Below are 24334 nucleotides of genomic sequence, written 5' to 3'. Positions count from 1 at the left end.
TTGGATATCTCGGCCATTTGAAAGCCAATTTTCATCAAATAAATGTGGAATCCTTCTTAAAATTACATGCTCTTTCATATTTCATAAGAGGTTTGTCATTATCTCACCTTGGAATGTTCAAAACATGAATCCCCACCTCAACCAGTACTGTACAGTCCCCTTAAGGGTGATATCATTCTCCCTGCTCTCTGAAAGAGGTGATTCGAGTGCCCTTTCATTGTGCTAGATAAGTGAAAATATGTTGAATTTTCCATATATTTTCTCTGTATCGTTTGTTGTACATCACATCACAAATGTAGTAGTCTTCTCATCCAGTAATGACTGCACCAAAAATTTAAAAATTCATAACTTTGAATAGATTGTCTTATTGAGCACAAACTTTTACTGTTCTTCTAATATTACTTCATTCACTCAATTCACATTTGTATGTGGAATTCATTCCCCTGTAACATTTTATTTGAAGTTCAGTGCAGTATAATTATTCTATGTTCTAATTTTCTTTTGTTTGTATGTTGATGATTATGATAAAAATCATTGTTTTCTTTGATTTCAGCTCAAAGAAGGTTTAGCCTGGTTAGTGTCCCACAGAGTTAGGGTGCCCTCTATTGCCTGTGATTCCCTGCAAGAGTATCTGGACAGTGGGCTCTCCAAATTCTTCAGTACAAATGTCCAGCAGCTAGCCAAAATGCGACGTGAGAGTGGGCAGTTTCCATTGGTGAGAGAATATATCAGTATAGACTTTGATTAATCCAGGTAATATGATAACACATGGTTAAATCTGTTTGACTGGACTTGTGGAAATCGTGATGAGTACAGTTTCATGACTTGTGCGAATCACTTCTTCAGCACAGACTGGCTGGAGAGCATTCACCTGTGATGGATGAATGGTTGATGTTATTGCTTGTATTGTGTCACATCAAGGATTTTCTGGATCGCCGATTTGTATGGTAGTGAAAGGTTGTGTCTTCTAAAAGAGAAAAGAAGGCCATGCACCAACTTTTAAAGGAGTAGTATCTTGTTATTTTACTGGGGGACAAAGGCAGATGCACTGTGGTTTTAAATAAGACCTGACTATACCTAGAAAGTTTAAACAATTTGTTGAGGAACAGCCTCACTCATGACCAGTTAAAACAAGATCCATCATCTAATTTTTTTGCTCTCCATCGGGTAAATTGAATTTTGTGTTTTTAATTCTGCGGAATTAAAGCATTAAAGCAAAAATATATTTGCACTTTAATTATTGTGCTAATTTCAGGTTGCACAAAATGTGGGAAAATGTTTACTTGTAGAGTACTTGAGATTCTACAACTAGAGAAGGGAGGTTATATACAATGTAGATCTCTACAATCATTCCCTTTACAATCTTTACCTGAGGGATGATATTTCAGCTGTCTGTGGACTCCCAAAGACCCGTAAGACAGATACACCTCTTAGCCCCATCGTCAGCAGTATCTAGTGTCAAGTATAACATTGGCAAATTATTACCATCCATTTTGAGCCCTCTAGTCTGTTCATCAGAACATCACATCCCGAATTTGAGGGACTTGATTGAGAATGAGCGGGCATTAAGATTGAGAAGAACAAGACCATCGCCTCCTTCAGTATGCTTGCACTGTTTACAAGTGTAAATGCCGGTCCCTGAGCACTTCTTTATAGTGGGAATCCACTGTATAGGTTTTCCTGGTCAATTTTATGCTTTTGTCATTCACGTTCCTATTCCGAGCATTCAATTTCACACATTCCATGCTCACAACACTGAATCAGCAGTCAAATTCAAAATCCGGTCATTCAAATTCACTATCAGAGCATTCAAATTTAAAAGAGGAGCACGTAAAAGATCTCGCTTCATTTAATATTCATCGCAAAGATTAGGGGATTTAACCCAGTGAAGTGGTCAAACCTTACATCCAACTGGACCCCATGGAAGACCAGCTATTGCAGCTGAATATGGGCTATCCAGCCATCTTCTTGGATACAAAATGAAACAAACAAAGAAACATTAGGCACTGCAGGCCTACAGACTAGCATAATACAGAAGGTTAGTTGACACCTTCGGGGAAAGAAAAACCCATCAATTTTGACTACATTAAACCTGATAACATGAACATTGTATACGTCTTGTTGTTCATTGCTATCTTATTGTTTTTCGTTTGCGGGACTATGTGAGATCATTGTGTGTCAGTTTGTCTTTAAATTGATGCAATGTCATTATGTGGTTACTGTTGGGGCGTTGTCGGCATGCAGTATCGTCAAGAAATATGATTAGATTGTCGTGTTGTTTGGATGCACTGCTGATTGAACCTTACAATTTAAAATTTATTGAGATGAAAAACAAAGAATACATGAACAGAGAACAGTGTAGAACCTTTAAACAATCATAATTACACTATATGCAAGCCTTCATTGGTTGTACATGCCCTTTCTCCTTTCTTAAAAAGTCTACTCCATTTTCTTCATTAAATTGATTGCACGAAGTAGGGACTTGATCACCTGAAAATGAAATTGGCACTCCAAACAAGCTCATCGAACTATCACATGACTATCACGTGAATGTGAATGCCTGAGTAGGAAATGCAATGCTTGGATTTGGAAATTGAATGGCCAAGCGTGAATTTGATTTGACTAAAACGATTAAATAGAACTCCCATAAATGAAATTGATTGAATTTGATTGATTGAATTTGAATGCCCGAATATTTTCGCATGGGCGCACTGTGTGAATTTGAAAGCCCATTAATGAATTGGAATGACAAAAGTATGAAATTGACCATGAAAATCTATATTTTTGTCTGCTATGTATATTGTTACCTCATCCTTTGTAATATTACTATGATTACTATAAGATGCATGTAGGCCTATCGTCGCTAGGGCGACAAGACCTCGTATCTACAAAATGTCAAATGTTCAGGAGAGCCAAAAAACATGGCGGCCAAAGCACTGTGGCGAATGGGATAGCCTTTCCTTTGACATGCCTTGGGGGCTTCATTTTTTGGAATAAGGCAGTTGGGATTTGGACAGGACGTCACTTAACCCATTATTTGACCAATAATCCAAAAAAGTCATTTCCACCAAAATTGCAGATACAAGGTCTTGTCACCCCAGCGACGCTATATGCAACTGTACATACGTATGCTGTGTGCACCATCTTTTTTTTTTTGGGGGGGGGGGGAGAGGGGAGCAATAAGATGTATGGTAAGGCTGAGCCACGCCGACTTCATGCTTAATGCTCTTACATTCACCCTAACATGACAAGGGCATGTGTAGGGGATATTGTTAATGAGGATGATAGCAAAAGCCTTTAATCCATAGATGATCCAGATGTAAATAGTGGTCACCTCTACATCATGTGGAACTGCATGCAAGGTGTAGCATTCTTCAGCATATGCGTATAAACCGTGTCATGTAAGACTTTGTCATGGAAAAGAATAGTCTATAATTATTGTAATGCTTATTTTTGTATTTGAAAAAAAAAATTGTCTTGCAGCAGAGACCTGAAAGTACTGTATGGTACTAGTAGCATTGTCATAATTTTCATGACACTTACTGTATGGTGACCCTGTCACGACCTGCCATTTGCCTCTCTTAGGTATTCAGATACCCCTATGAAGTTTGCAGGGCATGAAATTTTTGCGAATTGGAGCCAACGGCCTTTAACTTGGCATGAAATTTTGGCGAATTGCCGCTGGCATTCTATGCATACAGTGTAAACAAGAACTTTCATGTGCATTTTCATTTTGCAAATCTTTGCTCTCGCAAAATTATAATACAAGCAAATATTTCTGGTCTTACAGTTCAGTGAACACTAATTTTAATGAAGTCCTTGGGACCAGCATTTTTCTTTTGTTATATCGAAATTTTGTTACAACTGAACAAATGAGCAATAAAAGATATAGAGAGAATATTGTTGCGACCTGTGAATTTTTATTTCATTGCAATCAGAATTTTGTTATTACGCCAGTGCACTATATGTTAGACAAAATGAATGATTTTAGCTCAAATATCACTGTCAGAATAGACATGACTGTAATGTTAGATCAGGGAGGTGCGAGAGAAGGAGAGGCAACTACTGCTCTCCTTTGAAGTCATGCGCGGCACCGCCGAGAAGTTATGCGTTCAACTACAGGTGTTACCCATATGCTTTGACAAAAGAGAGCATCAATAATCGGGACTAGCGCTCTCACATCTAGAAATATTTGCTCCTACTGCAATTCGCTCTCTCTTTCATTGTGATAGCAACAATGAATTTGTGTACCTTGAATTGGAGCAGCGAATCAAAATGCAGTGTAAAACTCACAATTTTAACAGCAAATAGTTTAAAAACACGCTGGAACACGCTTTAACGGAGTACTTTATTTGAAAGATCAAAATATCCCCTTATTAACAGATAGAAAATTAACATGCGGAAATGTGCGCATTATAGAAAAAATTAGGTTTTTAAGAGGGCCTAATTTTCATTTCCTTTCAATTTGCGAATTACGAAGAAACTAGAAATACATGTTAATATTATTGAATTCTTTCCTGAACTATTCTAAATCAATTCGAGTATTTCATTTAAAATTTTGCGGTGAAATAAAGCTTGTAATTCAACGAAAGGTGAAATGCGTTCTTCGTCTCCGAACTTCGTCTTGCAACTAGAGCGGTGCCGAGCATGACTTCAAAGCGTAATGGAATGCTAGACATCCCATTGTAAAGCCTTGAACCCAAACATGTGTTTGCATGAATTACGAAGAGTTGCCACTCCATCTCTGTAACACCTCCCTGGTTAGATGTAGGGTAAAATTATTCTGTCCTGTGTTTGAATCCTACCTTTTTAGCTCTTCTCTAGAACCAGAAGTACTAGATAGTACCAGATAGTACATTGATGACTGTAGTTACAAGTTTGTTCATGGCAGAATCAGGGGTGCCCCCCATGGGACCCCAGGGGAGAGACCGAAATTGTACAATTTCATCTTCTTCTTGGAAACCCCATGACCGATTTTCACCAAAATTGACAGGTAGCATCCCTAGGGGAATATAATCTCAATCCCTTCAAATGAGCACCATGCCCCACCTTGGGGCCCCAAGGGACCCAAACCCCCAAAATTAAGGAATCTTAAAAGATAAAATCTTCTTCTCTTGAACCAGAAGTGATAAGCTAAGTTAATACCACGATTAAGTACATTGATGACTGTAGATACAAGTTTGTTCATGGCAGAATCAGGGATGCCCCCCTTGGGACCCAGTGGAGGGGTCCTTATTGGAGCCTAAATTGTATATTTTCATGTTCTTGAAAACGCCATGACAGATTTTCACCAAACTTGATAGGTAGTATCCCTAGGAGGATAGGATCTCAATTTGTTCAGATGGGCACCATGCTCCCCTGGGGGCCCAAGGGGGCCCAATCCCCCCCCCCCCCCTCCAAATTAAGGGATCTTTAAAAATCTATTTCTCTAGTCAAATCAGGGCCATAATTGTTTATTTTCATCTTCTTCTTGAGAATGCGTAGTCAAATTTTCACCAAAGTTGGCAGGTACAGTATTGTTGCCTGCATGATAGAATAATAATTACCAGACTGAGTATATATTTGTACAAATGGGCATGATTCCCCACTTGGGGGAGGGGGATGGGGGGGGGGGGGGTACTGGAGCACAATGCCCGAACCGCCAAAGTAAGAAATCTTTGAAAATCTTCTTTTCTCAAATTGTAAGCGATAAGCTACAGTAATGCTATGTGTAATTTAGATAAGTGACTGCTTGGAAGGTGAACTTGCGATACTCAGGTGAGTGCGAGACCCCTGGGTCTCTTGTGATCTCTGTTTTCCATGTTTTTATTGTATCCATGAGTGACTGGTCAGGTATGACTTAATGTTTTAATTTTATATTTTTCAGGCTCCCAGTGCAATAGTAGGCCTGTTCAACGCTGTCATTAGTCATCTTGCCATGGTAGCCAGTTCTGATTCTCTGATGAAGATCTCATGGCCCCCACCTGAGTTTGCTAGAACCCAACATCCAGGTATAAGCAGCAGAATAGCTGTTCACATAGTTCAAATTTATAAACCTTTAAACACCATAGGCAAGAATTGTTAGATTGAAAGAATGTGCCATAGAAATATATAATCAACAAACATAAACAAGAGACAAAAACAATGAAAGATCACATTTTTGGGCCCCATATATACGGCTGCCCCATATGGTCCTCACTTGCGTCTGGGGAAAGAGCTCATGGCCAAAAACACTGAAGAATTAATATCAAGCATCAGCTTCTCTTGAGCATGATAAACAGAAAGTTAGACACAAATTTACCCTGTGTAGATATCTTTATATGAGAGAATGATTCTTTTTAGGGCCCCTGAGGAGACAGTCCTTAATACAATGACATTTCCTTTAGGAGTATTGCAGGTAAAGTGCATCATGTTCAATTGGGGTGGATTAGGTGCTCAATTCATCTTTTTGCCATTTTGTATTCACTGATATCACCACAGTGATCCATCTTGATCACAATCATTTTACTTATCACAGAAAAAGGCAGAGTACTGTTTGTAGAAAAAATACTGGCATGTCCTACAACTTATTCCATCCTGTAGATCTTCCAAGTCCAGAGTGGAATACTCCAGAGACACTGACTGACCTCCGTTCTTTGATCCAGTGCTTGCAGCTCCCACAATGGCTGGTCAGATATCAAGGAGAGTGCGGTATGCCCAGCGTACATTTCTTCTATCATAATGTCTTTCTTTTCAGTCTTTTACCCTTTTACTGACATTCTATCTGGAACAGTGGCAGTGATAGGGGAAAGTGTCAATCATTTCTGTCATAATCCCTGTTAACTTTACAACAAAAATTGCCAAAACATAGTTCTTATTCACCTGCAGAAATTGTTGAATTTTACTCTAAAATGGAGTCATATGCAAAAAGAAATGTGTGAAATAATGCCGTGATAACACAATTTTAATTTGGTAACAAGGAGAATGTGAAATATTACTCAAAGGTACAGCAAAAGTATTTCAGTCTCATAGCAAACCTGATCATGGTTGCTACTGTACATGTACATGTACATTTATGTGATGTTATAAATGTGATTACATTGATTACAATATATGGAGTAGTACCATACCAGTAGCTGTGACACGAGAGTGAATCGCATGCAGCAGCTTGTTAGCTGCTTGCAATTTAGTACTACCTGTGAGCATAATGTACCTGGTACTTGTAACGTTCTACAAACCCACTGCTGCATGGGAAGGGTGCTTCAGGTGTAACAGTTGTGTTTTGATCAAAAGTATTTGATAGTAATATACAAATCTACTTTGCCTTGAGAGTTTCTGGTTAAGACTGTGGCCAGAGGTGACTCCAAAATTATACTATTCACTGAGGGGCACATCCCCAAAGTGAATAATACTTTTGGAGGCAGGGACACCCATAGTTTTAACCAAAAACTTGAAATTAGGCAGAGTACTTTTGTTTTATATTTGGGATCAAAATTTTAAACAAGAGAAAGGGAAAATATGAGGATGGGGAGCAGCCTTGTATTGGATGCGATGTTGTAGAGGGATCCTATAGTGACCATATGAAGCGGGGAGTGATACCTCAATTGCTTTGTACCATTTCACCAAGTGACAGTACCAAGCAGCACATGATGTCATAATTCCTTTGTGATGTCACAATTGCTATGTTACATTTCACAGAGTGACCGTATGAAGTAGCATGCAGTGTCAGAGTTACTTTGTGATATCACAATTGTTACATTTCACAATGTGGCTGTATGAAGCAGTACACGATGTCAGAATTGCTTTGTGACATTATTTCACAAATAGTGCACTATTTGGAAAATGTCATCATAACAGTGGATGTCATAAGGTACATTTTACACTTTTGATTTCAAAATGCTCAAAAACAAATCATTATCCTGGCAAAGTGCATCTGCCAGACAAGTTTCGTAGTAGACCTTTTCTTTATATTGAATTCCAGAGGGTGAAAGATGAATTGTGAGTCCTTCTGAGAAATCTGTTGTAGCTTTAAAGACATTGAATTGAGAATGAGAAGAATTTAAATATGATTCGAAGAGATTGCACTTTCATCATCAAAATAATCCTATTGTGACCACACATTTAATTCTAAATAAAAAAAAGAAAATAGTTTCTTGTCCTCGCGCACATCCGATTTAGGCACCACATTAATTTTTTTGATATTAACTATTTTTTTCAAAATGGCAATGAAAATAGCTGAAATCGGTGTCCCCATTCACATCTGTTTTGAGTTGCCTCATCAACTTTTTTGATATTTACTACTTTTTGGCAGCCAAAAAAAGCATTGGAAATTCATCTACCAATCATGATGTCACGATAGTGTGTATTCACTTTGCTGTCGTGCTGCTATTCAAGAATCAACATTAAGAATTAAAGCAACATGTGATTTACATCATTTCATTTTTTAACATCAAATCTGATATTGTAATAGTCTTATAGTTGGTCAAGACATTCATATCCATTCTCCATTATTTCCATACCTATGAATTTTGGGACCTACAGTTTTACAAGCTAGCTTTTCTGTAGGCCCCATCATATTTCTGTTACGTACTTCTGTGAGACACCTTTATACTTAAGGGCCTACACTAACTACTGTAGAAGTGGTTTCTTTCGCATACCAATACTTTTGCGGTTTCCGTCGGTGCCGACTTTTTCGCATGTGTTTAAATTCGCGGTCGGCAAAATCTGTGAATTCACAGTCGACAAACACTGTTTTATTTTGCACATGAAAACCAAAACTATAATCCAATTATACTTTTATTTATTTAATAGAAATTAAAATTAAATGCAGGCTTACCTGAAATCCTGTCTCTCGAGTGCTTTATAACATGCTTGTAAAACTATTGTTGCCTAGATGACCTACATTTCACGGTATCACTGTGTGTGTGTTGACCATCAGTGTGCAGAATCTTCGTGTGGGCATGTGCGCAATAGCGTTAATTTCGCGCAACTTTTCAAAACATTTTCGCGTGATGTTAAATTCGCGGTTCAACCTCAAAGCGCGAAAAGCGCGAAAATAAAACCACCGCGAAAGAAACCACTTTTCCAGTATACACTGCCCAGTTGCTGTAAAAATGCACTGGGGTTGTGCCAGGATGGTGCACAAAAAAACGAACACAAAGCGAACATGCTGATCACGTTGAGTTTTGATACTTGACATCTCACCTCAAACTCATTAAAGACAATCTTCATTAATCAGACTCCATGTCTATGTTATCAATATTGACATACACAATTTACAACTTACTGAAAACGAAGATTATATGCAGCGTTAACTCCTGATTATTTAAAATGGCCATCAGTGAAAGACGATGTACCGTTCGCACACGCTGCATATAATCTTCATTTTTGATAAGTTGTAAATTATGTATGTCAATATCGATAACATAGACATGAAGTCTAATTAAAGAAGATTGTCTTTAATGAGTTTGAGTTGACAAAAATGATGTCAAGTATCAAAACTCAAGGCAATCGGCATATTTGCTTTGCGTTCGCTTTGTTGTTGTGCACCATCCTGGTACAGCCCTGTCACGTTTTTACAGTGACTGGGCTGTGTATAGTTAGGCCTACACCTACACAGTAGTGCACCCTCCGCAACGGCAGCACCAACACGTTGGTACAGTACGTACACGCACACAGTAGCACTGTAAAGTCACTCCAAAATGTGCGAGAAAGCATCAAAGTTCATGGTAAATATTAAACTTTCACCTTGATTTGGAGACTCAGATGCAAGTACATGTACATGTAGTTTAGGTTGTGAAATGTTTAAGGTTAGTTAGTACATGTTAAGAAATCATTATATAAGGCAGTGCAAGACTACATGAGCACCTTGTGCTGTGCAATGCCTGCAGTGGCTGCAGATCAAAAATAGTAAAGGTGTCAAATAGTAAAGACCTCCTGCATCACCTCTCTCAGAAAATATGGACAAGAAACTACTTTATTGTTTTACCTGGTCTAACTGCATCTTTCCCTCACAGACTGGTCAGCTGTTTGTCAAGACTGCATCAATTATGTTGCACTCCTGCCAGGGCATTTCAGCGATAAGGCACCACTTCTTTCAAGGTATTGGTAGTAACATGCTAAAAATTTATTGTGAATGCTTTCCAAGACTTAAAGGGGAATTCCAGACTAGTTAAAAGTTAGTCCGAAAAAAAAGTACAATTTTTATGAGCACAACAGTGAAAATTTTGTCCAAATCAGGTGAAAGACTACTAGAAATGTGAAGTTGTAAAGTTTCACTATTTATTACAAAACTATTTTTCAATTGCTGATAGGAATATGCAAATGAGTGAACTGATGATGTCCTCACCTCATAATTTTCCATTGATTATGTACAAAAGACTAAGGAAATTTTTTAATGTTTCTGCTGTAAAAGTTTTAAACAAAATGTTATTCTGGGCTGAATAACATCAAAATAGGGATTCCTCAGATATTTTAAGTCTTGATGCTGGGCATAATTGCATTTGAATGAAAAAATTTCAGGATTTTATGTACAAACTATAAATTCATAGCAAGTTATGATGATGCCATTTTAACTCACTCAGTTACATATTCATATTGACTGTTTAAGAAGTGCTTTGTGAAAATACAACTTCTAAGTGGTCCAGGATCTCCCTTCAAGAAATTCTGATGTTTTAACCCATGATTATAACTCATTCTGTGATTGGGTATTTCAACTAATGCGGAGTCAGTCATTTTCACACCTTTTTAATCCATAAACCTTACAAAAGTTGATATACCTAGGGACCAGACAAAACTTGTTGTCCCCGCCGAACGAGTTCGAGCAGGGGACTATGAAACGGGCTCCGTACGTGTGTGTGTCCGTCCGTCCGTGTGTCCGTGTGTGATCAAAATCTTCAATTTGCTACTTCTCTGTCATTTATGAGCCAATTTTAATTCTGTTTGCTTTATATGATAGCACTACAAGGGAGCTTTGAAACTTCTACACAGAATTTCAGTCGTGACCTTTGACCTTGACCTTTGACCTATATTGTACATTTTGCTACAAAATGCTACTCCTTCGCCATTTCTAACCCGATTTCGATTCCGTTTGCTTTATATGATGGCACTAGGTGAGGGCTTCAAAACTTCTACACAGAATTTTGACCTTTGACATCTTTGACCTTTGACCTTGATTTTTGACCTATATTGTACACTTTGCTACAAAATGCTACTCCTTCGCCATTTCTAACCCGATTTCGATTCCGTTTGCTTTATGTGATGGCACTAGGTGAGGGCTTCAAAACTTCTACACAGAATTTTGACCTTTGCCTTCTTTGACCTTTGACCTTGATTTTTGACCTATATTGTACATTTTGCTACAAAATGCTACTCCTTCGCCATTTCTAACCCGATTTCGATTCCGTTTGCTTTATGTGATGGCACTAGGTGAGGGCTTCAAAACTTCTACACAGAATTTTGACCTTTGCCTTCTTTGACCTTTGACCTTGATTTTTGACCTGTATTGTACATTGGCTACAAAATGCTACTCCTTCGCCATTTCTAACCCGATTTTGATTCCGTTTGCTTTATGTGATGGCACTAGGTGAGGGCTTCAAAACTTCTACACAGAATTTTGACCTTTGCCTTCTTTGACCTTTGACCTTGATTTTTGACCTGTATTGTACATTGGCTACAAAATGCTACTCCTTCGCCATTTCTAACCCGATTTTGATTCCGTTTGCTTTATGTGATGGCACTAGGTGAGGGCTTCAAAACTTCTACACAGAATTTTGACCTTTGCCTTCTTTGACCTTTGACCTTGATTTTTGACCTGTATTGTACATTGGCTACAAAATGCTACTCCTTCGCCATTTCTAACCCGATTTCGATTCCGTTTGCTTTATGTGATGGCACTAGGTGAGGGCTTCAAAACTTTACACAGAATTTTGACCTTTGACATCTTTGACCTTTGACCTTGATTTTTGACCTGTATTGCACATTTTGCTACAAAATGCTACTTCCGGCGGGGACATATATTACGCACCGCGTAATTTCTACTTTTCCTTGTTGAGTTAGCAACACCTTCAGTCACCTTTGTAGTCAGTGAACATGTGCAGTTCTAGAATGATATGACTTTGACCACTGATGTGGCAAGTTCCTGGAGTTTACTGATCTTTGAACTTTTTACACTGTGTGTCATGAAGGAAAACTTTGTATTATAGCGGAGGACAATTTCAGCCAAAAAGACCATGCCTGTGTGTATGCTTCTGTTTCTTTACTTTTTTATAGTAAGTTCAGTTGATTGAATGGCCAACTTCTCTACTAGCTTGTCTTTTACATTGGCCTCTCTTTTGCAATAATACAATGATTTTTGAACAAATAGATTCATACATATATCTTTATATATTGTAATTCTTTTTTAATAACATATATGTTTATATATTTAATATTTTTGTTAATTATATCATAAACAGAAATGTGACATGAAAATAAAAATTTGATCCGAATTGAATTCAAGTCTCGCCAGAGGCATTATGCTTTCTGGTTGTCCCTCCGTCCGTCTGCTGTTCCGTCCTTCCGTCCATAATCAATTTTGTGGACAGCGTAACTTATGTGCCATTTGAGGTATCAAATAAAACTTGGCAGATGTATGTATGAGTGGAGGAAGCTGTGCCTATCAACTCTTGAGCACATATAGGTCAAGATCAAATTCTAAAATATCACTACGTATTTCCCCCTTTTATCTTTACAATGCCTGAAGGTATTTCTCATAAAACTTTTTGCATCTATGTATTGACAGGTAAGAATTCTATAGCTGAAAGTGACTCCAGCGCAACTGGGTGTGACATTGGAGGTACAATGTATATTTCTTGATAGATCTTCAAGCACAAACATTTACAGCATACAGCCCGGTTTAGATGGTTTGAACACCTTGCATGTTTTCTAAAGTGCATCATAAAAATGACCTGTACTTTCCTTGCTGATTGTCATTGATCCCTTGGTGAATTCAGCGTAATGAGTCTGTCATTGTCATTAAGGACTTTTCGATTTGCACGTTGAGCCAGGCGTCACCCTGTTATGACGTAGTTTTTACGTACTGCACATGCGTCAGTGTCGATCCCCGGCTCATCGCACAATTTTCGAATGCGCTCACCCCAGTTATCACCGTCCACCCAAATCGGTTGCGCCGCGTTCAACCCACCTTATCTATGACGTCACACTCCTCTCGCGATAGACTAAAATCGTGCGAAAGATCACAATGACTCTCGGGAAATCTGTGCTTACTTCACCCGTTTTCCTTTTTCTTTCAAGAGAATATTGATATTCTAATTACATGAAAGCTTATGATCTTCATACGTCACAGCAGCAGCGCTGACATACAAACTACAGCCTCTGGTACCTACTTTATTTGCCCGCTTTCACTGTTTCGCACGTAGCAACTGCATAATGTAGTCCCACACATGCATTTACACGTATTGCTATACGCAATCACATCTCGGTGCTTGGCCTAGTGCAGTGCATTTACCTTGTAGTCTTACCATGCATCATGTTTCAAAATCCACATAATTCATCCCAGGATACTTATTCAGCATCTAGTCAAAGACGAAATGAATATTACAAGTACAGAAACAAGTCACAAATTACGCATAGAGTATATGCACCCAAGGCACAGGTTGCCTCCTGCACACGCCACGAGACTTGACGCCCGAAATCGAAATGTGTTTTAGCAGCGGCTCAACGTACAGACGTGACGCCTTGACGTACGGTTGCGCTCGGCGTCACAACCCTCTCGTTCACCCAATCGAAAACTCCCTATTCATGGTTGACATTGGATTTCCAAATTGGGATTAGTTTTTGACTTAGGCAGTGTCTCCAAAGTTTCTTTTCAGATTGGATCACTAAATATGGAACTTTTACTGACACCAAACATCTGGGCTACATCCTGCTGGAAACCCAAGTTTCAATCTGCCCTATGGCATACACATGTAGGTCCAATGTGTCCATGAGTATTGTCCATGTGGACATAATGCCTTGCTGAAGTGCAAACGTGTCAGGCTTTGTTGGGCTTGAACCCACAAACCCATACCACACTCGTAATTCAGAGCAGAGTGCTCTTATCCACTCAGCCACAACACTTCCAGTCAGATTTTCATAACCTTTTGTCAAGGCCTTCTTGCTATATGATGAAGGGAGCCCAGCCAAGTGGGGTTGCGGGAGGGCCTTTTGAGATCTGCTTCGCATCCTTTTGTTAGCCCTTTGAATTACCGATTTTTGCTCCTGAAAAGTCGACCAATCAGCATTTGCGTACGGCGAATGCATGTCACAGACCTCCACTGGTGGTCAGTGATGCATGCAAACAGGCCGGACAATGCCAAGATGGAGGATGTGGGAAACGCACCATTCCAATGGTCGACCGGAACCCATTAATACAAAATGTATGGCTATTCAGTAAAGTTTATGTGTCATGAATGATAATGTGTGAAGCAGATTTCAAAAGACTGTCATGCTGTCGTGCTCGGCTGGGCTCGCTTCGCTTGCCCGTTACAGTGAGAGGGCCTTGACAAAAGGCTAGATTCTGCACTGAAAATGCATGAAAATACATACACAGTTGTGTGCCAGCCAACGTCCAGATAAACAAGAGAGATAACTGAGGTTGGATCATATTCCTTAGCTTTGTGTATCTTGAAATGTAATGTTCTGGCAGTACCATGCTGGCATGAGCATACACTGTAGTTTTCATTTTAGCCACTCAGATTGTATATGGTTGTGGGCAGATATTTATATTCATGACTCTGCCCCTTCTCCCAGAGTGAGATGGCTCCTTGCAAAGGGTAGACGGACCTTTGAAGCAGCCTGCTTCCTGACCTTTGACACCGAGGGATGTGAGCCTATGCCCCATCATGTGCCGTGGGCAGACATCTTGGAGGAGTGTGTGTCTTACAAGATGGAATGTCTTACCCAGACAGTCAAAGGTGAGTTTCAGTTTTTGTTGTCCTTTTGATGCCTCTGCTTTCCAAGGGTGCTGGAGGCATGATTTTATTATGTTGGCTCAAGTGAGCTATTCTGATCATTCATTATGCATTTTCTGTCATATGGCATATATCATGTGTAGAACTTTTTACATTTTTAACCTCTTGAAACCCCCATGACGGATTTTCACTAAACTCAGTAGGTAGCATCCCTAGGGTCGTAGGATCTCAATTTGTAAAAATGGGCACCATGCCCCCCCCCCCCCACCCCCATAATGACAACAAAAGAAAGTAGACTCGAGCTAAAGTTGATGGAGCTTTATTTAATGCCTTGAGTACCAGTAAGTGCCAGGTGTTAACAAAGCCATTTCCCACTTTTGATCCTCATTGGTTTGAAAACTATACATCAGATAACACTGTCATTGATAATGAGTAATTGCTGAATAGTGTACAATTTAGTTGGAGGTGATTTTAATATCACAGCATGATTCAATTTTATTAAATATGTGATTAATTTCATAAGTTCAAGGTTTTGGTCAAATTTGAACCCTCTGAATAAAATTGAACTTTACACATTATTATCTTCAACAAAAGTGTACACTATTCAGGTATTGCTCATATCAATGTCACTGTTTTCTTCTGATATGTAGTTTTTGAACTGTTAAGGATCAAAAGTGGGAAATGTTTTTTTTTTTAACACTTAGTAGAATAGTGGCTGTACATATTGTAGTTTCAAGTTTGTTCATGGCAGATCTGGGGGTGCCCCTTGGGGGTCCTGTTAGGGAACCAAATTAGGGCTCAGTTGTTACATTTTCATCTTGAAGACCCCATAACAGATTTCCACCAAATTTTGCAGGGTGTCAGCATGTGGTAGTCAAGCATGAAAGGTACAATGTACACAAGTGTGCTGAGAATATGGCATTGCTGAAAGCAATGCTGACACAGACTGTGAAACACTTAAACTTTAACAAAATGGTCACAGTATTCTCTAACTTTAATAGTCCCTCTAAAACTGGTTTTTGTGTTATATTAAAGCCTTGTCTTTGAGCAACTGAAATTGGCTCATTTTATACAACAAAATATCCAAATGCTGCTTGTGGTTTATAAATAATGATGCCCTCTCCCATTGCCTTTCCCTCACCCCAGGATATGGGCAGGTCCCAAATGAGCAGCTAGTTTATTTCCTCCAGCAAGAGCTATCTGCTATGGATTTGCCTGCTGACTGGCTCCAAGAGATGAGTCTGACCTTGGATGAGACCATCCAGGAGCAAGACAGGTAATGAAGATGGTGATTGTCCTAATGATGAAACTTAAGCCCTGTTTGAACAGACCTTACCACAACAATGTCTGGAGAATAATATTCCTCTTAAATTCCAATAAAACCGCAGGAGAGAGTGATCATGAGGGTCACACTTTTAACAGATACGCATGAACAACCTTTAATACCTGGGTAGGCTTCCCCAACGTTGCCTATTGTAGATTGTGCACATATGGGTCAGAATTTTGAACGATGTACAATTGAGCCAAAACAACACGAAATTTTCAAAGTAGGAATTACTCAAAACCATTTATCTTACCTGAAAAAGTATAATTCAAGCTTTAATATGAACCCAATTATACCAGGATCTTCCCAGAAGAACAAGTTTTTATTCACCGCGGAAGTTTACCATGTCCAGAGCAGCGAACGTCCGTGAGGAATAATACTGTACATACATTTGAATACCAATAAACATAGCTTGCAATGATCTGATTCTGTTCATAATCATAACAAAATATCTTATGGGATATGTGTATGTGTTCGCAGAATATTAAGATTGTACTCTTAACCTGTACGTAATGGTAGACAACTGAATATTTAACCAAATTCGTTATTTTTGTTGAAATATTACTGTTTCGCTAAACACTTTCTCCACTTTACGCGCATTTTCCAGAAACTCAATATTTCAACCCCTTATTTCACTATCCCATACTTTCATCCTTACTCCCAAATAATCAGATGCTTTTTTTTAAGATGTATCTTATGTAGGCAGTCTCTATAACCCAACAAATATAACATAGTTTTCATCACGGAGGTTCGCATATAGCTCACGGATGTTCGGAATAAACAAGATATTGAACAATGCAGTTCTCTGGAGTTGGAAATGCATTCTACTCATAACAAACAGCGATTTCATGTCGAGAACAAACTCCTCTGCAAAATCTTAGATAATTATTACCAATTCTCAATTATAAAAGCTTGTTTATCTTTTCATGCTGAGGAGTCAAAGGAAACACTTTTTCAATCTCTCATAGATAAACATACAAAGGTACGTGTAATCTCAGTGACGTAGTCTATCTGATGAAACATTACGCCTTGTTGTTAGTATGTTCCATCAAGCAAATCAGTGAACTTGGTAATTATAACGACTACCATTTGTAAATTTACACTTCAGGTTAAAAGAATCAAATGAAATGTTATATCATGTCAGTTGTAAGCAGGCCATCAGTAACCTCTGAAAATTGGGAGTAAAAAAAAGATATTTTCCACATTGCTTTCATTACCACTACCCAAATAAGTTGGATGATGTTTTTGACATGTTTTATTATAACTCTATATACCGGTAGATGTCTTAACCGAAGATCGGTTATTAACCCAAGTCCGTATGAAAAAAAAAAACAAATAGAAGAAGATCACTTTAAGAGTTGACTGATTTCAAAAATTTAATGCTCCCATGCAATCACGATAAAGTGCACGTCCTTGAAAACGAATATATTTATCAAATCTCGTAATCACGAAGTAAAGATTCAGGTCCTAAATTTGTTATCTAAAGTCTACGATGCAAAATCTAAATGACGAACACAGTCACAGCTGAATATGACGAAGAATTGACAAAGAAAAACAAAAAGAATGTACTGTATTTAAATACGAAGTTTAGCTGCGGATGGCAAGAAGAAATCACTCTGCGTTTGCTCCTGGTGTTACACACTGTTACCGAGGAGAATTTGTCTTATTATATTAGTCAGAAATGATATAAGGTTTGTTACTCCGAAGTTTCGTCATAACAAAACACAGTAAGTCCATATAACTTAGATGCATTTTTTTTTTTTCATTTTTGGAATAACAAACCTTTGGAATAATGAATCCAGGTACTAACGGACATTCGGAGTAACAAATCTTTGGAAGAGCGAACATATCAAAGGGCGATCTCAAACCTATTACTAAATCATCACTTTTTTCAACATGTGTTTTCAGAGTAAGCACAAAGGCACAAAGAACTTGCCAATCTCTCTGTCTCTTAAATGTAAAATAAAAATGCTTCCATGTTCTTTCGAAACTTTACGGTTCTTCCTGACACATACCCATTACAGACCTCTTCTGTCATTTCATCCTTTTCGTTTCAACATATTCCGAATATGACTGCGTAGCACTTTTCGAATTGGTTTTGTTTTTGTTTTTTGGTCGCAGCATGTTCAGGCTACTTAGGGAATGAGAGAAAAATCGTTGAGAAGAGGAAAATAATAATGTATATAAGGCATAGAATATTATGACAATTACAGCAAACGTCCGTGATGGAGGCCAAAACTGGGTGTGTTCTGTTTGAGATGGCAGTTACCTTTTTATACTCAAAAGATATACATGGGGAGCATCTGTTACTAAAAAGTGGCACTGTTCCTCTATCTCATACTATGTAGTCCAGCGACTTATTCTACCGACGAACATCGGTGAACAGAACGTTTTCCTTTTGTTATTGCAGGTAAATTGAACGCTGAACGTTATTCACTTTTGGGTATGAGAGACTCGGTGATTTAATAATATTTTCAAGTAACATTAACTTATCATACAATGATATAATTGTAAATATCAGAAATTTCCTCTCTCGGACCAAACGTCCGTGAGCGAAATTTTCAGAACCTATAACAGTTCAAATTGTCCCCAAAACCTCATCAGAAAGAAATTTAAATGCATAGAAATTACAGATTACGCAAAATTCCAGTTTCCTATGACTTGGTTTTCGGTGTTTAGCTGTATTTAGATAATAACAGGGAATACAAGCATAAAATTGCAAGTAAATTTTGAGCTGTTTGTTCATCATGATCACGTACTGCCTTCAAAATTCTGAAACTACTGTTGTAAGCTCATTGTTTACTTTGTAAAAATTTACTTCTCGTTATTTGAGCTGAAAGTTTTAAAGAATAAAGGACACTTTTGAGACAAGTTATCCCCATTGGTCAGATTGTTTACGTCACGGACGTTTGCTGAAATTGTCACGGACGTTCGTTCTACCACTAGGGTCATGTTCCAGGACGGATAGCTAATCGACAGAGTGTACGTAGCCTTCCTAACTCCTTCAAAATTTTGAAAAGGTATTTTCAATGCAAATTATTAGATTTTTGACACCCTTTCAACATATATATTGCTCAGAGAAGGAGTAGGAGGTGGATTTTCAGAGAAAATATACACTTTTTGCTTGGTTTTCGGTGAATCGTATAGGCCAAAAACTGCAGACGAGCCCCAGTCCGCTCCAAACATGGCATGCTGGAGATGCAGCTCCTCGGCTAAAGAGCCAGAGGTAAAATGTACCTGCGCCACCAAAGCAAGATGGTGCCCCACTTGATAACGTTTTAATCATCACAGACGTTCTTTTTTTCACGGAGGTTCGTCTAAAAGTGTAATTTCGGTTCGCATTTGACAAGGGATGGACAGAAACTCAAAACATACATATTACCATGTAGCTAGATCTTAGTTGATTACGACTCAGAACAATATTGCCAATAACGTTCAATGGGCTACGATCTTTATTAGTAAGTAGCGGACGCACGTCCGTGACAAAATATGAGTATAATTTTGCATAAAAGAATGTTACATTCCATGTACAGCCAGCAGACGTACAATTTTTTGCAGGATATGTACATTAGGTGGAACACCAAATTTTCGTAAATATTACAGTTGCAACAACAAAGTAGAATTTGCAGCAGCGATAGAGACAAAAGCATCACGGAGGTTTGCCTGTTTAGGACTTTGATATTTCAATTGTTCTCAGTAATTTTATACGTGCTCATAGAGTTCTTATCATTTTGTGGTACATACCAATGATATGTCAGATTCAGAACATGGTCAGATCATAGATACTACGTACATTAAAAAGTGACATCATTGGTTTGAAAAACAAAAATTGTTGTGAAAATAGCATTTTTACTGTATTTTTACGCTTTAAGTCCATGTCAAATGCAAAATATCAGTCAAAAGTACACCAACCCATACATTTCCTGAAAGGAAATTTACCAGGCTTTGAGATGACATGAAAGAAACTGGTTTCTGAGATCATCCTGGTGTGTTTTAAGGGAAAGAGTGTCGTAAGGTGCGAAAATTTGCAATTGTACATCGTTCAAAATTCTCACCCATATTCATGTACATGTAATAATTGATCACAACAACATAGAGATCAGTGGTTACAATCCATGCACGTGATCGGCACCTGGCTTGTCAGTTATTCTCTATCTGCAATGCTGCACATGCAGGTTGAGTGTATCAAAGGAATGTAACCACGGTTGCATTCTCATAGAAGGGTTGTAAGAGTAGTGTCATGGAAATGTCAGGTTAATGTTAGGGTAGAATTTGGCAAAAGTCACCGTGACAATGTCCTGCGGGGCAGTTTCAACAGGCAAGGTGATAAAGATTACCCTGACATTACCTGGACATTGCCAGAGTAATTCTAGTTTGAAAGGCTATGTTAAAATGGAGCTATATCCTTTCAGACTGAGCAAATGTCAATGGATATACACATTCAATTTTTATGCCTCCACCACTGAGTGTTGCCAGAGACATTATGTTTTAGGGTTGGCCATCCTTCCATCCTTTCGTCCGTCCGTCCATCCATACTGATAATCGATTTCATGGACGGCGTTAACTTGGCAGGTATATGCATGAGTGGACAAAGTTGTGCCTATCAACTGTTATGTGCACATGCTCAAGGTCAAATGCTTAAAAATGTCACTATTTCCCCATAGCTATGCTATGCCTGAAGGTATTTTCTTAAAACTTAGTGTATACATGTATTACCTGACAAAGATTCTCTAGAGAAAGTTTTGGGCCATGAGGTCAAAGGTCAAGTGAAAGTACTAGAATTTCACTTATTTTTCTCCTTCTCTCAGAAATGGTCTAAGGTATCTTCATGGAATTTAGTACATATGCATGTACTGCCTGACAATGATTTTCTTGGGAATTTTGGGGTCTTGGGGTCAAAGGTCAACTCCTCAAAATGTCACTACAATGAACACATACATGTATTTCCCTCATCTGTGCAATGCCTGAAGGTATTTTCTTGAAACTTAGTGTACACATGTATTACCCAATAAAGATCCTCTGAAAAAGTTTTTGGCTAAATTGTCAAAGGTCAAGTTCAAATGCTAAATTTCACTTCTTCCTCCACATCTCATAAGTGGCTCAAAGCATCATCATGAAACTTAGTACATATCTATGCATGTACTGCCTTACAGTGATTCCCTGGGAAATTTTAGGGTCATTGGCTCAAAGGTCAAGGAACAGAGGCCAGGTTAACATGCGTAAATTTTACTATTTGATGCTGAAATTACACTTTTTCTTCTTACGCGTTCCTTGGAGATTATTTAATACATAAACTTATGAAACGGTCAAAGGTCAAGTAAAAATCATCAAATCCCAAAATACCTGCTCTCTTAAACAATATAGCCATTGATCCAATTAGACCTACTTCAAATAAAGTGAGCAATCAACACATTTGTGACAAATGTGTAATTTTGATTCTTTGCCAAATTCAGTCAACTTCGCCTACCTCGACGTCGGATTAGCCGAATATCACTTACTTCGGAGGCAAAGAAAGTCCCGATTGTTCCTGTGGAGTTTCCATGTTAAAAATCACATAGCACGAAAAACTAACTCGAAGTTCAGTTACCTCGAAGGGAAATCTAATGTCCCGATCTTAATTAACTTATTGTTTTTCCTAGCATGTTGCTCGAAGCAAAAATCAAACATCACTCAGCATTTCCGATTAAGCTCGCGTGGACAGAAAGACATTTCACAAATCTTTTCACACTTGATTGTAAATATTCTGAGACCAGAACGATCGTGCGCGCAAAGCAATACACAGCTGGCAAGAAAATCCCCAACACCTACCTACACATGTACACGGTATGCACATAACACCTGTGCCAATGGAGTGCTTACGATAGCACTACGCTCTGCCCCAGCACCTTCTTTTCTTTACTCGGAAGGCACTATAACAGATACCATGTTGAACATTGATAAACATCGTATAGGACAAAGAAATTTGACGTACGTGGACCTCGAATTTCGCGTATGTCAAACCATTTTCTTCAGTCCCGACAAATTTGAGGTATCCGAGGTTGACTGTATGTGAAACTGTTGTCACACATTGTCAGGATGTACTATAGATTATTGGGAGAACCATGCATTATGGCAGAGGCATACCAGTTGCCATAGCGACATTTATAGTTTTTGGTAAAAAATGTCTCTTATTCAACTGAAAACATTTATTAGATATCTGTAAACATTTTAACCAAAATTATTGTCATCCAAGGGTAATTCTTGATTGTTGAATGATTAATTGAATGTAATAGCATCAAAAATTCTCATTTTAAATCACAGCTGAAAGTCTGATGAATTTGATTGCACCTGTGGCTTGTTGTGGCAAGGTACATGCTGCTGCTATTGAACTGCTGGACATGTTTTCGTGCTTGTAACTTTCATCAGGCCTCTTTACATTTTGATCTAAAAGACAGAGAAATTAACCATTGATAATGAGTGACTGGATTTCTCCTTGTAGAATCACCTAGTGGTCAGTAGTTAACCAGTGAGTTAAGTTTGTTCAAGAAGGGATTTCAGGAAGAGGATAATGATGATCATGATGATGACTGTGATGATGTTGCCAACAATAATTACAAAGATAATTATATCGTCATGCCAATTTCCTGAGTGGGTATTGGTGATAATTATTGCAGTGACTAGGACAGTAATTTGGATGAAGAGATTGCTGTTAAAGCGACATTTTCCATTTTTATATGCACCATTTAATGATCGACCATCGTGACAGATCAACCAAGTGTTGAGTGGGTATTGGTGATAATTATTGCAGTGACTAGGACAGTAATTTGGATGAAGAGATTGCTGTTAAAGCGACATTTTCCATTTTTATATGCACCATTTAATGATCGTGACAGATCAACCAAGTGTAGATACCCTTTCATTCCATTTCATGCCCATTTAATTTTTGTCTCGCCCACCGGAGGTGAAGGCGAGACTAAGGGATCCAAATGTCGTCCGTCCGTCGTCCGTCACAAATGTTAAAGTTTACCTGCAAGACTCTCTTATGATGCATAACTTGGCAACTGTTACAGCAATGGCAGCCAAACTTGGGTGATAGAAGCACTAGGGGTATCTTCATGTTATGGTGTTGTCGGAGGTCATGTGATGATGTCAAAGGTCATTTGAGGTCATATATTAAAGAGTATGTGCAAGACTCTCTTTTCTGTGTTAAAGTTTACCTGCAAGACTCTCTTTTGACAAATAACTTGACATAAGTTGCTGGGATTACAACCTAACTTGGGTCATAGATGCACTGGGGGTACCTTCATGTTATGGTGCTGTTGGAGGTCACAGGATAAGGTCAAAGGTCATTTGAGGTCATACATTAAAGTTTACTTGCAAGACTCTCTTATCACACGTAACTCGACACATGTTGCTACAATGGCAATCAAACTTGGGTGATGGATGCACTGGGGGTACCTTCATGTTATGGTGCCGTAAGAGGTCACATGATAAGGTCAAAGGTCATTTGAGGTCATACGTTAAAGTTTACTTGCAAGACTCTCTTATCACACGTAACTCAGCACATGTTGCTACAATGGCAATCAAACTTGGGTGATGGTAGATGTCTCTTGGGAAGTTGAAGGTAACCACAAGGTCAAAGGTCACAGACGGGTCAACGAACTTTTAGGGCCCAATGTTAAGTTTTTAGGGCGCATTTCGTTTATGGCTCATAACTTTTGATCCCTTTGTCCGTTTGTGACCAAACTTGGATGGAAGATGTCCCTTGGGGAGGTGAAGGTCGTCACAAGGTCAAAGGTCACAAACAGGGGTCAACAAACTTTTAGGGTCCAATGTTATGGTTTTAGGGCGCGTTTTGATTGTGGCTCATAACTTTTGATCCCTATGTCCGTTTGTGACCAAACTTGGATGGTAGATGTCCCTTGGGGAGTTAAAGGTCATCACAAGGTCAAAGGTCACAGAAAGGGGTCAACAAATTTTTAGGGCCCAATGTTATGTTTTTATGGCACGTTTTGATTATGGCTCATTACTTTTGATCCCTTTGTCCGTTTGTGACCAAGCTTGGATGGTAAATGTCCCTTGGGGTGTTGAAGGTCACCACAAGGTCAAAGGTCATAAGCAG

General features: G+C 38.6%; 1 protein-coding gene across 1 annotated transcript in view; it reads left to right on the top strand.

Moving 5' to 3' along the window:
* The window catches only part of LOC140239591 (germinal-center associated nuclear protein-like), an 88881-nt gene that overhangs the window by 53774 nt on the left and 10773 nt on the right, over positions 1–24334 (top strand). Inside the window, exons 22-27 of the mRNA XM_072319421.1 lie at positions 554–715; positions 5867–5990; positions 6562–6669; positions 9975–10059; positions 14749–14912; positions 16056–16185. Coding sequence (XP_072175522.1) covers positions 554–715; positions 5867–5990; positions 6562–6669; positions 9975–10059; positions 14749–14912; positions 16056–16185 — 773 coding nt within the window. The remainder of the gene's footprint in view (positions 1–553; positions 716–5866; positions 5991–6561; positions 6670–9974; positions 10060–14748; positions 14913–16055; positions 16186–24334) is intronic.

Source organism: Diadema setosum, chromosome 16, assembly GCF_964275005.1.
Source record: "Diadema setosum chromosome 16, eeDiaSeto1, whole genome shotgun sequence".
NCBI classification, from domain to species: Eukaryota; Metazoa; Echinodermata; class Echinoidea; order Diadematoida; family Diadematidae; genus Diadema; species Diadema setosum.
The sequence above is the reverse complement of the archived record's forward strand: the minus strand, read 5'-3'. Positions and strand labels throughout refer to the sequence as shown.